Below are 18,478 nucleotides of genomic sequence, written 5' to 3' on the forward strand. Positions count from 1 at the left end.
GACAGACAGATGGGAGAGACAGACAGACGGGAGGGAGAGACAGGCAGATGCACGGGAGAGAGAGACAGATGCACGGGAGAGACAGACAGATGGGAGAGAGACAGATGGGAGAGACATACAGATGGGAGAGACAGACAGATGGGAGAGACAGACAGATGGGAGAGACAGACAGACGGGAGAGACAGACAGACGGGAGAGACAGGCAGACGGGAGAGACAGGCAGACAGACGCACGGGAAGAGAGACAGACAGGAGAGAGTCAGTCAGTCACCCCTTGTTCAATTAAAGAGAGTTATAGTCAGGACAATATAGAAGTGAGGAAAAATACCATATTGGTTAAGGACTAGGTCTATTTCAACGATGTATGAAGAGAGAGATATAATTATAAGTAAGAGACCATTCCACTGACTGTAAATATATTAAAACGTAAGACATCTACCGGGTTGTTCAACTTTAGTTGCGTTCTCTTTGGCGTCTCCTTCCTTCTTTCCTTCCTTCTTCGATTCCTTCCCTCCTTTCTCCTTCTTGGATAGTGACTGCCATTTGGACACGATGCTCGTCATGTCCGGTAGAACCTACAGAGACAAAATGGACGCCCCCCCCAGAGTTCAGTTGATCTCCTTCTCAGCAGTCAGAGTGAGCGGACCTGTTGGCTGGTGCAGAGTGGTCATTCAGCCAGATAAAAGGTGCTAATCATTGGATCTACATGGTTTAGTAGCTAGGAGGTCGACTGTATGTTGTCTTCCCCAGTAGGTCCACAGTACTACAGTAGGTATACAGTACTACAGTAGGTACACAGTACTACATTACTACAGTAGGTCCACAGTACTACAGTAGGTCCACAGTACTACAGTAGGTACACAGTACTACATTACTACAGTAGGTCCACAGTACTACAGTAGGTCCACAGTACTACAGTAGATCCACAGTACTACAGTAGGTCCACAGTACTACAGTAGGTCCACAGTACTACAGTAGGTCCACAGTACTACAGTAGGTCCACAGTACTACAGTAGGTCCACAGTACTACATTACTACAGTAGGTCCACAGTACTACAGTAGGTCCACAGTACTACAGTAGGTCCACAGTACTACAGTAGGTCCACAGTACTACAGTAGGTACACAGTACTACATTACTACAGTAGGTCCACAGTACTACAGTAGGTCCACAGTACTACATTACTACAGTAGGTCCACAGTACTACAGTAGGTCCACAGTACTACAGTAGGTCCACAGTACTACAGTAGGTCCACAGTACTACAGTAGGTCCACAGTACTACAGTAGGTCCACAGTACTACATTACTACAGTAGGTCCACAGTACTACAGTAGGTACACAGTACTACATTACTACAGTAGGTCCACAGTACTACAGTAGGTCCACAGTACTACAGTAGATCCACAGTACTACAGTAGGTCCACAGTACTACAGTAGGTATACAGTACTACAGTAGGTATACAGTACTACAGTAGGTCCACAGTACTACAGTAGGTATACAGTATTACAGTAGATCCACAGTACTACAGTAGATCCACAGTACTACAGTAGGTCCACAGTACTACAGTAGGTATACAGTACTACAGTCGGTCCACAGTACTACAGTCGGTCCACATTACTACAGTCGGTCCACATTACTACAGTAGGTCCACAGTACTACAGTAGATCCACAGTACTACAGTAGATCCACAGTACTACAGTAGATCCACAGTACTACAGTAGGTATACAGTACTACAGTAGGTATACAGTACTACAGTAGATCCACAGTACTACAGTAGGTCCACAGTACTACAGTAGGTCCACAGTACTACAGTAGGTATACAGTACTACAGTCGGTCCACAGTACTACAGTAGGTCCACAGTACTACAGTAGGTCCACATTACTACAGTAGGTATACAGTACTACAGTAGATCCACAGTACTACAGTAGGTATACAGTACTACAGTAGGTATACAGTACTACAGTAGATCCACAGTACTACAGTAGGTACACAGTACTACAGTAGATCCACAGTACTACAGTAGGTATACAGTACTACAGTAGATCCACAGTACTACAGTAGGTATACAGTACTACAGTAGGTCCACAGTACTACAGTAGGTCCACAGTACTACAGTAGGTATACAGTACTACAGTAGGTATACAGTACTACAGTAGGTATACAGTACTACAGTAGGTCCACAGTACTACAGTAGGTATACAGTACTACAGTAGGTATACAGTAATACAGTAGATCCACAGTACTACAGTAGGTCCACAGTACTACAGTAGGTCCACAGTACTACAGTAGGTATACAGTACTACAGTCGGTCCACAGTACTACAGTCGGTCCACAGTACTACAGTAGGTCCACAGTACTACAGTAGGTCCACAGTACTACAGTAGGTCCACATTACTACAGTAGATCCACAGTACTACAGTAGATCCACAGTACTACAGTAGATCCACAGTACTACAGTAGGTATACAGTACTACAGTAGGTATACAGTACTACAGTAGATCCACAGTACTACAGTAGGTCCACAGTACTACAGTAGGTATACAGTACTACAGTCGGTCCACAGTACTACAGTCGGTCCACATTACTACAGTAGATCCACAGTACTACAGTAGATCCACAGTACTACAGTAGATCCACAGTACTACAGTAGGTATACAGTACTACAGTAGGTATACAGTACTACAGTAGATCCACAGTACTACAGTAGGTCCACAGTACTACAGTAGGTATACAGTACTACAGTAGGTACACAGTACTACAGTAGGTACACAGTACTACAGTAGGTATACAGTACTACAGTAGATCCACAGTACTACAGTAGGTATACAGTACTACAGTAGGTATACAGTACTACAGTAGATCCACAGTACTACAGTAGGTATACAGTACTACAGTAGGTACACAGTACTACAGTAGGTACACAGTACTACAGTAGGTATACAGTACTACAGTAGATCCACAGTACTACAGTAGGTATACAGTACTACAGTAGATCCACAGTACTACAGTAGGTCCACAGTACTACAGTAGGTCCACATTACTACAGTAGGTATACAGTACTACAGTAGATCCACAGTACTACAGTAGGTATACAGTACTACAGTAGGTATACAGTACTACAGTAGATCCACAGTACTACAGTAGATCCACAGTACTACAGTAGATCCACAGTACTACAGTAGGTCCACAGTACTACAGTAGGTATACAGTACTACAGTAGGTACACAGTACTACAGTAGGTACACAGTACTACAGTAGGTATACAGTACTACAGTAGATCCACAGTACTACAGTAGGAATACAGTACTACAGTAGGTCCACAGTACTACAGTAGGTATACAGTACTACAGTAGGTATACAGTACTACAGTAGATCCACAGTACTACAGTAGGTCCACAGTACTACAGTAGGTATACAGTACTACAGTAGGTATACAGTACTACAGTAGGTATACAGTTCTAAAGTCCTGTATGTTACCTTGCCCAGTGCCTCCCTGTACTGCTGTGTAAAGTCCTGTATGTTACCTTGCCCAGTGCCTCCCTGTACTGCTGTGTGAAGTCCTGTATGTTACCTTGCCCAGTGCCTCCCTGTACTGCTGTGTGAAGTCCTGTACGTTACCTTGCCCAGTGCCTCCCTGTACTGCTGTGTGAAGTCCTGTATGTTACCTTGCCCAGTGCCTCCCTGTACTGCTGTGTAAAGTCCTGTATGTTACCTTGCCCAGTGCCTCCCTGTACTGCTGTGTGAAGTCCTGTACGTTACCTTGCCCAGTGCCTCCCTGTACTGCTGTGTGAAGTCCTGTACGTTACCTTGCCCAGTGCCTCCCTGTACTGCTGTGTGAAGTCCTGTATGTTACCTTGCCCAGTGCCTCCCTGTACTGCTGTGTGAAGTCCTGTATGTTACCTTGCCCAGTGCCTCCCTGTACTGCTGTGTGAAGTCCTGTATGTTACCTTGCCCAGTGCCTCCCTGTACTGCTGTGTGAAGTCCTGTATGTTACCTTGCCCAGTGCCTCCCTGTACTGCTGTGTGAAGTCCTGTATGTTACCTTGCCCAGTGCCTCCCTGTACTGCTGTGTGAAGTCCTGTACGTTACCTTGCCCAGTGCCTCCCTGTACTGCTGTGTGAAGTCCTGTACGTTACCTTGCCCAGTGCCTCCCTGTACTGCTGTGTGACGTCCTGTATGTTACCTTGCCCAGTGCCTCCCTGTACTGCTGTGTGAAGTCCTGTATGTTACCTTGCCCAGTGCCTCCCTGTACTGCTGTGTGAAGTCCTGTATGTTACCTTGCCCAGTGCCTCCCTGTACTGCTGTGTGAAGTCCTGTATGTTACCTTGCCCAGTGCCTCCCTGTACTGCTGTGTGAAGTCCTGTATGTTACCTTGCCCAGTGCCTCCCTGTACTGCTGTGTGAAGTCCTGTATGTTACCTTGCCCAGTGCCTCCCTGTACTGCTGTGTGAAGTCCTCCATGGTGGCTGGGGTGTATAGATCAGAGGCGAGCCACACAGAGCGGTCCAGACACAACTCCATGTTCCTCTGAGCTCTCTTCAGAAGGAACGACATCAGGGACAGGGTCGTGTGCTGCACCACCGCGTTGGCAAACTGGGACACACAGAGGAAAGATGGGTAAACAGCCCAGAGCTGGAAACATTGGGCCACATTTTCATCACCAAAGTGAAAAGTCTGCTTAATAACCATTATTCTATAACACGCGAGGCGCCGTAAACTCACGTTGATGCCCTGCGTGAAAAAGGCCTTGTTACAGACGGGAGGAAGTGATGTCACCAGCACCATGGACAGGAGGCGGGGCAGAGGAACGACCTCTCTGGTCTGGAATGCCATGGACACCTCTGGCTGAGACTCGTAGATCTGAAGAGACAGGATTAGAGTAGTCAACAGCTATCAAAAATGACAGGCGCCTATGATTGACAGACAACGGACAGCCAATTGTGACAGTCTTGGCAGATTCACATTGTGTTTGTTGATTTCTGTACGCTGCCCCACTGTGTACGGTGACGTCTGATCTCTATACAGTTATACAATAAAATACAGCTTAGAATTCTCTTATGTTGTTGGTGCCCCAACGTTACAGACAGAACCGTCCCCCGAGGTTGGAAAACGTAAACAAAATAACGTTATGAAACTCAATAATACAAGGAAACAAACAGTTAATTAGAAACCTTCTTGAGCAGAGTGATGCTGTCCGTCCAGGCAGATTTGAGGCGAGGGGTGAAGGAGTACTGGGTCTCCTTGAAGAACCTGCCCAAGATGTCAGGGCTGGCCCTTAGTATATTGGCCATCAGATCAGAGACCAGGTCATCTTCTGTAGCCTGCTTCAGCCCCACCACAAACTGCAGTAGCACAATGTTACCAGCCCTGGACAGACAGACACACACACACACCAACTTCAGGTCTATGTCTACTGTACAGACAGACACACCAACTTCAGGTCTATGTCTACTGTACAGACAGACACACCAACTTCAGGTCTATGTCTACTGTACAGACACACACACACCAACTTCAGGTCTATGTCTACTGTACAGACACACACACACACACACCAACTTCAGGTCTATGTCTACTGTACAGACACACACACACACACACCAACTTCAGGTCTATGTCTACTGTACAGACAGACACACACCAACTTCAGGTCTATGTCTACTGTACAGACAGACACACACCAACTTCAGGTCTATGTCTACTGTACAGACACACACACACACACCAACTTCAGGTCTATGTCTACTGTACAGACACACACACACACACACCAACTTCAGGTCTATGTCTACTGTACAGACAGACACACACCAACTTCAGGTCTATGTCTACTGTACAGACACACACACCAACTTCAGGTCTATGTCTACTGTACAGACAGACACACACCAACTTCAGGTCTATGTCTACTGTACAGACACACACACACCAACTTCAGGTCTATGTCTACTGTACAGACACACACACACACACCAACTTCAGGTCTATGTCTACTGTACAGACACACACACACACACACCAACTTCAGGTCTATGTCTACTGTACAGACACACACACACCAACTTCAGGTCTATGTCTACTGTACAGACAGACACACACCAACTTCAGGTCTATGTCTACTGTACAGACACACACACACACACCAACTTCAGGTCTATGTCTACTGTACAGACACACACACACACACCAACTTCAGGTCTATGTCTACTGTACAGACACACACACACCAACTTCAGGTCTATGTCTACTGTACAGACAGACACACACCAACTTCAGGTCTATGTCTACTGTACAGACACACACACACCAACTTCAGGTCTATGTCTACTGTACAGACAGACACACACCAACTTCAGGTCTATGTCTACTGTACAGACACACACACACACACACCAACTTCAGGTCTATGTCTACTGTACAGACACACACACCTTCAGGTCTATGTCTACTGTACAGACACACACACCTTCAGGTCTATGTCTACTGTACAGACACACCAACTTCAGGTCTATGTCTACTGTACAGACACACACACACACACACACACACACACACACACAACTTCAGGTCTATGTCTACTGTACAGACACACACACACACACACACACACACCAACTTCAGGTCTATGTCTACTGTACAGACACACACACACACCAACTTCAGGTCTATGTCTACTGTACAGACACACACACACACACCTTCAGGTCTATGTCTACTGTACAGACACACCAACTTCAGGTCTATGTCTACTGTACAGACAGACACACACCAACTTCAGGTCTATGTCTACTGTACAGACAGACACACACCAACTTCAGGTCTATGTCTACTGTACAGACACACACACCTTCAGGTCTATGTCTACTGTACAGACACACCAACTTCAGGTCTATGTCTACTGTACAGACACACCAACTTCAGGTCTATGTCTACTGTACAGACACACACACACACACACACACACACACACACACACACACACACACACACAACTTCAGGTCTATGTCTACTGTACAGACACACACACACACACACACACACACACACACCAACTTCAGGTCTATGTCTACTGTACAGACACACACACACACACCTTCAGGTCTATGTCTACTGTACAGACACACACACACACACACCTTCAGGTCTATGTCTACTGTACAGACACACACACACACACACCTTCAGGTCTATGTCTACTGTACAGACAGACACCTTCAGGTCTATGTCTACTGTACAGACACACACACCAACTTCAGGTCTATGTCTACTGTACAGACAGACACACACACACCTTCAGGTCTATGTCTACTGTACAGACACACACACACAACAAGAGTGTGTCAGGAGGGTGATGGAGAGAGAACAGAGAGATAGAGAGAACAGAGAGATAGAGAACAGAGAGGAGAGAGAACAGAGAGATAGAGGAGAGAGAACAGAGAGATAGAGGAGAGAGAACAGAGAGATAGAGGAGAGAGAACAGAGAGATAGAGGAGAGAGAACAGAGAGATAGAGAGAACAGAGAGATAGAGAGAACAGAGACAGAGAGAGAACAGAGAGATAGAGAGAACAGAGAGATAGAGAGAACAGAGAGATAGAGAGAACAGAGAGATAGAGAGAACAGAGAGGAGAGAGAACAGAGAGGAGAGAGAACAGAGAGATAGAGGAGAGAGAACAGAGAGATAGAGAGAGAACAGAGAGGAGAGAGAACAGAGAGATAGAGAGAACAGAGAGACAGAGAGAGAACAGAGAGATAGAGAGAACAGAGAGATAGAGAGAACAGAGAGATAGAGAGAACAGAGAGATAGAGAGAACAGAGCGATAGAGAGAACAGAGAGGAGAGAGAACAGAGAGGAGAGAGAACAGAGAGATAGAGAGAACAGAGAGATAGAGAGAACAGAGAGATAGAGAAGAGAGGAGAGAGAACAGAGAGGAGAGAGAACAGAGAGGAGAGAGAACAGAGAGATAGAGAGAACAGAGAGATAGAGAGAACAGAGAGGAGAGCTGGAATGCATCAGATTCATGACTGACCTGCCGGCAGTTCCAAAGCTGGGGTCATGGAAACTGATGCCATACTTCCGGGAGCAGCATAGATTCAGGAGGAAGTTGTGAACCAGTTTCCTCACGACCATCTTCCCTGCTTCCTCTGCATTCTCTTCCATCTGAAGAAATAGACATTCAAAACAAGACTCAGTGATGATTGTGGGTGAGAATAATTTAGGGGGTGCTTATATTTGTCCTCTTACACACTTGAATAAGTGTGTAAGGGAAATGTGTTTCATGCATATCCCGATTCCCCCTAAGACACCCCCTGGTCACGGCCCGGGTCACCCCCTGGTCACGGCCCGGGTCACGGCCCGGGTCACCCCCTGGTCACGGCCCGGGTCACGGCCTGGGTCACGGCCCGGGTCACGGCCTGGGTCACGGCCCGGGTCACGGCCTGGGTCACGGCCCGGGTAACGGCCCGGGTCACCCCCTGGTCACGGCCCGGGTCACCCCCTGGTCACGGCCCGGGTCACGGCCTGGGTCACGGCCCGGGTCACCCCCTGGTCACGGCCCGGGTCACCCCCTGGTCACGGCCCGGGTCACCCCCTGGTCACGGCCCGGGTCACCCCCTGGTCACGGCCCGGGTCACCCCCTGGTCACGGCCCGGGTCACCCCCTGGTCACGGCCCGGAGCGATTAGGGTTAAGTGCCTTGCTCAAGGGCACAGCAACAGATTTTTCATCTTGTCGGCTCCGGGATTCAAACCAGTGACCTTTCGGTTACTGGCCCAAAGCTCTAACCGAGAGAGAGAGAGAGATAAAGAGAGAGAGAGAGAGAGAGATAAAGAGAGAGAGAGAGATAAAGAGAGAGAGAGAGAGAGATAAAGAGAGAGAGAGAGAGAGATAAAGAGAGAGAGAGAGAGATAAAGAGAGAACTAGTGGACAGATCCATTACCTTGCTGTCGTCTGTGCTTGCATCCACAATGCCATTCCACCCGTAGAGAGATGCAATCTGGGCCAGGAGAAATGGGGTGAAGAAACGCACCTTCTGGGTCTTACTGATGGCTTGTCGCTGGACCACCTACAGCAGAGGAAACACATCGCTGTCACGTACGCTGTCACGTACACTCCCTCTCCGGCGCTCCAGGTCACCAGGCTGCTCATTATGACGCACACCTGTCACCATCGTTAAGCACACCAGCGCCTCATCGGCCTCACCTGGACTCCATCACCTGCCTGATTACCTTCCCTAAATCTGTCACTCTCTCTTTGGTTCTTTCTGCCTGATTACCTTCCCTAAATGTGTCACTCTCTTTGGTTCTTTCTGCCTGATTATCTTCCCTAAATCTGTCACACTCTCTTTGGTTCTTTCTGCCTGATTATCTTCCCTAAATTTGTCACTCTCTTTGGTTCTTTCTGCCTGATTATCTTCCCTAAATTTGTCACTCTCTTTGGTTCTTTCTGCCTGATTATCTTCCCTAAATCTGTCACTCTCGTTGGTTCTTTCTGCCTGATTCTCTTCCCTAAATATGTCACTCTCTCTTTGGTTCTTTCTACCTGATTACCTTCCCTAAATCTGTCACACTCTCGTTGGTTCTTTCTGCCTGATTACCTTCCCTAAATCTGTCACTCTCTCTTTGGTTCTTTCTGCCTGATTATCTTCCCTAAATCTGTCTCTCTCTTTGGTTCTTTCTGCCTGATTACCTTCCCTAAATCTGTCACACTCTCTTTGGTTCTTTCTGCCTGATTATCTTCCCTAAATCTGTCTCTCTCTTTGGTTCTTTCTGCCTGATTACCTTCCCTAAATCTGTCACTCTCTCTTTGGTTCTTTCTGCCTGATTATCTTCCCTAAATCTGTCACACTCTCTTTGGTTCTTTCTGCCTGATTACCTTCCCTAAATCTGTCTCTCTCTTTGGTTATTTCTGCCTGATTATCTTCCCTAAATCTGTCACTCTCTTTGGTTCTTTCTACCTGATTATCTTCCCTAAATCTGTCACTCTCTCTTTGGTTCTTTCTGCCTGATTACCTTCCCTAAATCTGTCACACTCTCTTTGGTTCTTTCTACCTGATTATCTTCCCTAAATCTGTCACTCTCTCTTTGGTTCTTTCTGCCTGATTCTCTTCCCTAAATATGTCACTCTCTCTTTGGTTCTTTCTACCTGATTATCTTCCCTAAATATGTCACTCTCTCTTTGGTTCTTTCTACCTGATTACCTTCCCTATAACTGTCATTCCCTTTGGTTCTATCTGCCTGATTACCTTCCCTATAACTGTCATTCCCTTTGGTTCTTTCTACCTGATTACCTTCCCTAAATCTGTCACACTCTCTTTCGTTCTTTCTGCCTGATTATCTTCCCTAAATCTGTCACTCTCTCTTTGGTTCTTTCTGCCTGATTATCTTCCCTAAATCTGTCACTCTCTCTTTGGTTCTTTCTGCCTGATTATCTTCCCTAAATCTGTCACTCTCTCTTTGGTTCTTTCTGCCTGATTATCTTCCCTAAATCTGTCACTCTCTTTGGTTCTTTCTGCCTGATTATCTTCCCTAAATCTGTCACTCTCTCTTTGGTTCTTTCTGCCTGATTACCTTCCCTAAATCTGTCACTCTCTCTCTGGTTCTTTCTACCTGATTATCTTCCCTAAATGTGTCACTCTCTTTGGTTCTTTCCCCAGGCGTTATTGTTTCTGTTCCAGTGGTCATGTCTGTACGCTACCTGTGTTTCTTGTTTTGTTCTATGTTTATTTATTAAATACACTCCCTGAACTTGCTTCCCGACTACCAGCGTACACGTTATACCTGCAGGCTTTAAGTGATTATAACGCATTATGATGCAGTTATTAATGCACTATAATACTTGTCATAAGTATGTACAACCACCGTATAATGTCTCCTAATCATCCTGACTAAATAGTCATTTTCATCCATTACCCTGAAAAGTCACTGAGACAAGAGATTAGGCCCGACCTTAGTCTGCAGAGTAGACAGAATCAGGTTGACAGTGGAGATACGATCCTCCATCAGTCCGCTGCTTAGAATGTCTGGCAGGAAATCTGACAAACAATAAAACATTTCATCATCAAACAATGGAAAGACAGGCCTATATTCCTACAGTAGAGATACGATCCCCCTTCAGACAAGGGAAAGACAGGCCTATATTCCTACAGTGGAGATACGATCCTCCTTCAGACAAGGGAAAGGCAGGCCTATATTCCTAGAGTAGAGATACGATCCTCCTTCAGACAAGGGAAAGACAGGCCTATATTCCTACAGTGGAGATACGATCCTCCATCAGACAAGGGAAAGACAGGCCTATATTCCTACAGTGGAGATACGATCCTCCTTCAGACAAGGGAAAGACAGGCCTATATTCCTACAGTGGAGATACGATCCTCCTTCAGACAAGGGAAAGGCAGGCCTATATTCCTACAGTGGAGATACGATCCTCCTTCAGACAAGGGAAAGACAGGCCTATATTCCTACAGTGGAGATACGATCCTCCTTCAGACAAGGGAAAGACAGGCCTATATTCCTACAGTGGAGATACGATCCTCCTTCAGACAAGGGAAAGACAGGCCTATATTCCTACAGTGGAGATACGATCCTCCTTCAGACAAGGGAAAGGCAGGCCTATATTCCTACAGTGGAGATACGATCCTCCTTCAGACAAGGGAAAGGCAGGCCTATATTCCTACAGTGGAGATACGATCCTCCTTCAGACAAGGGAAAGACAGGCCTATATTCCTACAGTGGAGATACGATCCTCCTTCAGACAAGGGAAAGACAGGCCTATATTCCTACAGTGGAGATACGATCCTCCTTCAGACAAGGGAAAGACAGGCCTATATTCCTACAGTGGAGATACGATCCTCCTTCAGACAAGGGAAAGACAGGCCTATATTCTCAAGCTAATTTTATTTGTATTATTCTTGTTGAATTTTCTGTCATTTTGAAATGTAGTATAATCCTGACCTTTCATCTCCAGTAGTTGTCCAATAGTAGCGTTGTCACCAGAGACCAGGAAGGAGAGAGCAAACTGGGTGTAAGCCATGCGAACATCAGGTCTACCCTGGAGAGAGAGAGAGAGATGAATGAGATCACAGAATACCAGTCATTAGAGATGAATCATTATAACCTCAATCCCTGGTTGGGACATAGTTTTTGGGACATCGTTTTTCCTGGTCAGCTCAAACAGTCAGGAGGATGACATTTTGACACTAAAGAGAACTATAAACCCTCATACAGAGTGAGTGTCCCAAACGGCACCCTATTCCCTATGGACCCTGGTCAAAAGTAGTGCACTGTATAGGGAAAAGGGTGCCATTTAGGATGGACACAGACCAGGTCTCTTACCATCCTATCCTTCCTCTTGGCCAAAGCAGACAGGCCTTTGGTGAAGTGGAAGTGGCTGAAGACTTCCCTGGCTGTGTCGGCTCCCTGGGACACCATGGCTGACAGGAAACTCAGGCACTGACGGACAAACCTGGCCCAGAAGATACGACAACACTATGTTAGAATGAGAGACACACACACACACACACACACAAAATCTGGATTCCGTTCAAACAAACGTTGCTTCATGTTCCAACGTACCTGTGGTTTTCTGAGTTTAGGGACATCTGTATGAGTTTCATATAGCTGGAGACAACCTTCTTGACTATAGTGGATCCCACCATGCTGAAATGAGAGAGATCACTGGCCGTACGCAGCAGAATCATCTCCAAACTCTGGAAGATCACCATCATCTGGACAGAGACAAGGACAATGTGATGTCTAACAGATTATTACATAGTGTGTGTGTGTGTATATAGAGAGAGACTGATTTCCAGGCGAACAGGAGACTGACAGAAGCTAATGCTGTACTCTACATACTTCACTCTCCATCTGCTTGTCTCCCTCCAGCAGTTTGAAGATCTCAGAACATTCCATGGAGATCTTGATGTAACCCTCAACAACGTCATACAGGTCAGGGGATGGCAGTTTCCTTGCTGTCGTGATGAATGTCTCCAAGCCTGCAGCGCAGAGAGAACACGTTTTGAAAACAGACAGCAGTTGTTCAGTATTGACATATTCAATGACAATACAACTAGCACCTTTGATAATCGACATACACTCTGCAACAAACAAACAAAATTAAAACAAAGAGTGAAATCCTATCGCTGCAAATTTGAGAACAATACGTTATAGCGCCGTTGTAGGTAGCTAGTAAGCTAACGGTAGCTAATAGCAACACTGCCACTCACCCTTCATTGCCTTGGTCGGCTCCTTCAACATGACTTTAAAAACGGTTCCATTGAACTCTGCTGTCTCAGATACTTTTCCTTTCTTCGCATGCTTTTTGGACTCATCCACATCTTCACTCGACCGTTTCTTCCCCATCTTGTTTGAGAGGTAAACCGAAAAAGCGATCAAATAGTTTTAGCCACCGGTCTTGCTGGCTACACATGTGAGAATCTAAACAGAAATGTGTTCTATTGTCAATGTGTCCGGGCGAGCTCCATTTCCACGTCACTTTGGTTCCGGGCTGCGCAATCAGTGAATATTCTCCCTTCACGCTCACGCACAATAGTCCTCAAATATAAATCATTCATTCTAATAAAGAAGTGAGACTGACAATCGTGTTTCTTTTATTTCCTCTTCAAGGAGGGATCATTATTAGAATAACAGAATAATGGTCCAGGATTGAGCCTGTCATTCCTACCTCATTCATCTCATTGTAAAGAACATACAGAAAACATGATACAATACTTTATCATTATTAATAAAGTATTGTATCTATCTGTAACGGATATCAAGTTTTGGTTCATTAAGGCAGCAGCTACTCTTCTTGGGGTCCAAAACACATTAAGACATTTACATTACACATAAAACAAAAGATAAAACAGTGCATCATTATAACATTATTACACCACTAAATATCTACAATACAACATGTATAATACCACCATACAACAATATTACAATGTACACTACCGTTCAAAAGTTTGGGGTCACTTAGAAATGTCCTTGTTTTTTAAAGAAAAGCTAATTTTTGTGTTCTTTAAAATAACATCAAATTGATCAGAAATAGTGTTGACATTGTTAATGTTGTAAATGACTATTGTAGCTGGAAAAGGCTGATTTTTTATGGAATATCTACATAGGCGTACAGAGGCCCATTATCAGCAACCATCACTCATGTGTTCCAATGGCACGTTGTGTTAGCTAATCCTGGTTTATCATTTTAAAAGGCTAATTGATCATTAGAAAACCCTTTTGTAATTATGTTAGCACAGGTGAAAACTGTTGTCCTGATTAAAAAAGCAATAAAACTGGCCTTCTTTAGATTAGTTGAGTTTCTGGAGCATCAGCATTTGTGGGTTCGATTACAGGCTCAAAATGGCCAGAAACAAAGGCCTTTCTTCTGAAACTTGTTAGTCTATTCTTGTTCTGAGACATGAAGGTTATTCCATGCGAGAAATTGCCTAGAAACTGAAGATCTCGTACAACGCTGTGTATTACTCCCTTCACAGAACAGAGCAAACTGGCTCTAACCAGAATAGAAAGAGGAGTGGGAGGCCCCGGTGCACAATTGAGCAAGAGGACAAGTACATTAGAGTGTCTAGTTTGAGAAACAGACGCCTCACAAGTCCTCAACTGGCATCTTCATGAAATAGTACCGACAAAACACCAGTCTCAACGTCAACAGTGAAGAGGCGACTCCTGGATGCTGGCCTTCTAGGCAGAGTTGCAATAAAAGCCATATCTCAGACTGGCCAATAAAAATAAAATATTAAGATGGGCAAAAGAACACAGACATTGGGCAGAGTAACAATCGGGTTTGTGCGTAGTGAAACTATCATTTGTTTTTCAACTGGACAATGACCCAAAACACAAGTTTGGACACACCTACTCATTCAAGGGTTTTTCTTTATTTTTACTATTTTCTACATTGTAGAATAATAGTGAAAACATCAAAACTATGAAATAACACATATGGAATCATGTAGTAACCAAAAACGTGTAAAACAAATCAAAACATATTTTAGATTCTTCAAAGTAAAGATTGTCATGCGGAGATTGTCCTGTTCAAAAACAAATGATAGTCCCATTAAGCGCAAACCAGATGGGATGGCGTATCGCTGCAGAATGCTGTGGTAGCCATGCTGGTAAAGTGTGCCTTGAACTCTAAATAAATCACTGACAGTGTCACCAGCAAAGCACCCCCACACCATCACAACTCCTCCTCCATGCTTCACGGTGGGAACCACACATGCGGAGTTCATCTGTTCCCCTACTCTGCGTCTCACAAAGACACGGCGGTTGGAACCAAAAATCTCAAATTTGGACTCATCAGACCAAAGGACAGATTTCCACCGGTCTAATGTCCATTGCTCGTGTTTCTTGGCCCAAGCAAGTCTCTTCTTCTTATTGGTGTCCTTTAGTAGTGGTTTCTTTGCAGCAATTCGACCATGAAGGCCTGATTCACACAGTCTCCTCTGAACAGTTGATGTTGAGATGTGTCTGTTACTTGAACTCTGTGAAGCATTTATTTGGGCTGCAATTTCTGAGGCTGGTAACTCTAATGAACTTATCCTCTGCAGCAGAGGTAACTATGGGTCTTCCTTTCCTGTGGCGGTCCTCATGAGAGCCAGTTTCATCATAGCACTTGAAGGTTTTTGCGACTGCAATTTTCCAAATTGACTGACCTTCATGTCTTAAAGTAATGATGGACTGTCATTTCTCTTTGCTTATTTGAGCTGTTCTTGCCATAAAAAGGACTTGTTCTTTTACCAAATAGGGCTATCTTCTGTATACCAACCCTACCTTGTTACGACACAACTGACTGGCTCAAACCCTTAAAGGAAAGAAATTCCACAAATTAACTTTTAACAAGGCAGACCTATTAATTGAAATGCATTCCAGGTGACTACCTCATGAAGCTGGTTGAGAGAATGCCAAGAGTGTGCAAAGCTGTCATCAAGACAAAGGATGGCTACTTTGGAGAATCTCAAATATAAATATATATTTGTTTAACACTTTTTTGGTTACTCAAATCAAATCACTTTATTTGTCAAATGCGCAGAATATAACAAGTGTAGACTTTACCGTGAAATGCTTACTTACAAGCCCTTAACCAACAGTGTAGTTCAAGAAGAGTTATATAAATATTTACCAAATAAACTAAAATAAAAATTATAAAAAGTAACACAATAACATAACAATAACGTGGCTATATACAGGGTGTACCAGTACCGAGTCAGTGTGCGGGGGTACAGATTAGAGGTAATTTGTACATGTAGGTAGGGGTGAAGTGACTATGCATAGATAGTAAACATTGAGTAGCAGCAGTGTAAAAACAAATGAAGTGGGGGGGGGGGGGGGGGGGGGGGTCAATGTGATTGTCCGTTTGCCATTTAATAATTGTTCAGCAGTCTTATGGCTTGCGGGTAGAAGCTGTTAAGGAGCCTTTTGTTCCAAGACTTGGCGCTTTGGTACCGCTTGCCGTGCGGTAGCAGAGAGAACAGTCTATGACCTGGGTGACTGGAGTCTCTGACCAATTTATGGGCTTTCCTCTGACACCGCCTATTATATAGGTCCTGGATGGCAGGAAGCTTGGCCCCAGTGACGTACTGGGCTGTACGCACTACCCTCTGAAGCTCCTTACGGTCAGATGCCGAGCGGTTGCCATACCAGGCGGTGATGAAACTGGTCAGGATGCTCTCGATGGTGCAGCTGTAGAACTAACTGCTATAGGCGATCAGCTCCTTTGTCTAACTGTTATTAGGCCTATTTCTATGTTGCCCTGTTTATCAAAAGTGTTGGAAAAACTTGTCAATAATCAACTGATTGACTTTCTTGATGTCTATAGTATTCTCTCTGGTATGCAATCTGGTTTCTGTTCAGGTTATGGATGTGTCACTGCAACCTTAAAGGTCCTCAATGATGTCACCATTGCCCTTGATTCTAAGCAATGTTATGCTGCTATTTTTATTGACTTGGCCAAAGCTTTTGATACGGTAGACCATTCCATTCTTGTGGGCTAGCTAATGAGTATTGGTGTCTCTGATGGGTCTTTGGTCTGGTTTGCTAACTACCTCTCTCAAAGAGTGCAGTGTATAAAGTCAGAAAATCTGCTGTTTCAGCCACTGCCTGTCACCAAGGGAGTACCCCAAGGCTCAATCCTAGGCCCCACGCACTTCTTAATTTACATAAACAACACAGCTCAGGCAGTAGGAAGCTCTCTCATCCATTTACAGTATATGCAGATGATACAGTCTTATACTCAGCTGGCCCCTCCCCGGATTTTGTGTTAAATGCTCTACAACAAAGCTTTTTCTTAGTGTCCAACAAGCTTTCTCTGCCCTTAAGCCCTTACCTTGTTCTGAACACCTCCAAAACAAAGGTAATGTGGTTTGGTAAGAAGAATGCCCCTCTCCCCACCGGTGTGATTACTACCTCTGAGGGATTAGAGCTTGAGGTAGTCACCTCATACAAGTACTTGGGAGTATGGCTAGACGGTCCTTCTCTCAGCACATATCAAAGCTGCAGGCTAAGGTTAAATCTAGACTTGGTTTCCTCTATCGTAATCGCTCCTCTTTCACCCCAGATGCCAAACTAACCCTGATTCAGATGACCATTCTACTACCCATGCTAGATTACGGAGACGTAATTTATAGATCGGCAGGTAAGGGTGCTCTCGAGCGGTTAGATGTTCTTTACCATTCGGCCATCAGTTTTTCCACCAATGCTCCTTATAGGACACATCACTGCACTCTTTACTCTTCTGTGAACTGGTCATCTCTGTATACTTGTCGGAAGACCCAGTGGTTGATGCTTATTTATAAAACCCTCTTACGCCTCACTCCCCCCTATCTGAGATATCTACTGCACCCCTCATCCTCCACATACAACACCCGTTCTGCCAGTCACATTCTGTTAAAGGTCCCCAAAGCACACACATCCCTGGGTCGCTCGTCTTTTCAGTTCGCTGTAGCTAGTGACTGGAACGAGCTGCAACAAACACTCAAACGACAGTTTTATCTCAATCTCTTCATTCAAAGACTCAATCATGGACACTCTTACTGACAGTTGTGGCTGCTTTGTGTGATGTATTGTTGTCTCTACCTTCTTGCCCTTTGTGCTGTTGTCTGTGACCAATAATGTTTGTACCATGTTTTGTGCTGCTACCATGCTGTTGTCATGTGTAGCTGCCTTGCAATGTTGTTGTCTTAGGTCTCTCTTTATGTAGTGTTGTGTTGTCTCTCTTGTCGTGATGTGTGTTTTGTCCTATATATATATATATATAATTAAATTGTTTAAATTCCAGCCCCCGTTCCCTGGTAGACCGTCATTGTGAATAAGAATGTTCTTAACTGACTTGCCTAGTTAAATAAAGGTTAAATTAAAATTAAAATAAAAAACACTTTTTGAGGATCTGGGGACACATGCCAAATCTTTTTAAGTCTCCTGGGGGGGAAAATACTCCATATGTGTTATTTCATAGTTTTGACGTCTTCTCT

The 18,478-nt window shown here is 44.7% G+C and overlaps 1 protein-coding gene across 1 annotated transcript in view; it reads right to left on the bottom strand.

The window, feature by feature from the left end:
• The window catches only part of urb1 (URB1 ribosome biogenesis homolog), a 66,136-nt gene extending 52,738 nt beyond the window's left edge, over positions 1-13,398 (bottom strand). Inside the window, exons 1-12 of the mRNA XM_038973723.1 lie at positions 13,220-13,398; positions 12,849-12,988; positions 12,570-12,721; positions 12,330-12,459; positions 11,949-12,045; positions 10,944-11,029; positions 8,936-9,061; positions 8,028-8,158; positions 5,171-5,366; positions 4,722-4,859; positions 4,419-4,592; positions 439-574 (exon numbers count right to left, since the gene is read on the bottom strand). Coding sequence (XP_038829651.1) covers positions 439-574; positions 4,419-4,592; positions 4,722-4,859; positions 5,171-5,366; positions 8,028-8,158; positions 8,936-9,061; positions 10,944-11,029; positions 11,949-12,045; positions 12,330-12,459; positions 12,570-12,721; positions 12,849-12,988; positions 13,220-13,355 — 1,642 coding nt within the window. The 5' untranslated portion in view covers positions 13,356-13,398. The remainder of the gene's footprint in view (positions 1-438; positions 575-4,418; positions 4,593-4,721; positions 4,860-5,170; positions 5,367-8,027; positions 8,159-8,935; positions 9,062-10,943; positions 11,030-11,948; positions 12,046-12,329; positions 12,460-12,569; positions 12,722-12,848; positions 12,989-13,219) is intronic.
• Between the last annotated feature and the right edge of the window lie 5,080 nt (positions 13,399-18,478).

Source organism: Salvelinus namaycush, chromosome 34, assembly GCF_016432855.1.
Source record: "Salvelinus namaycush isolate Seneca chromosome 34, SaNama_1.0, whole genome shotgun sequence".
In the NCBI taxonomy this organism is placed as follows: Eukaryota; Metazoa; Chordata; class Actinopteri; order Salmoniformes; family Salmonidae; genus Salvelinus; species Salvelinus namaycush.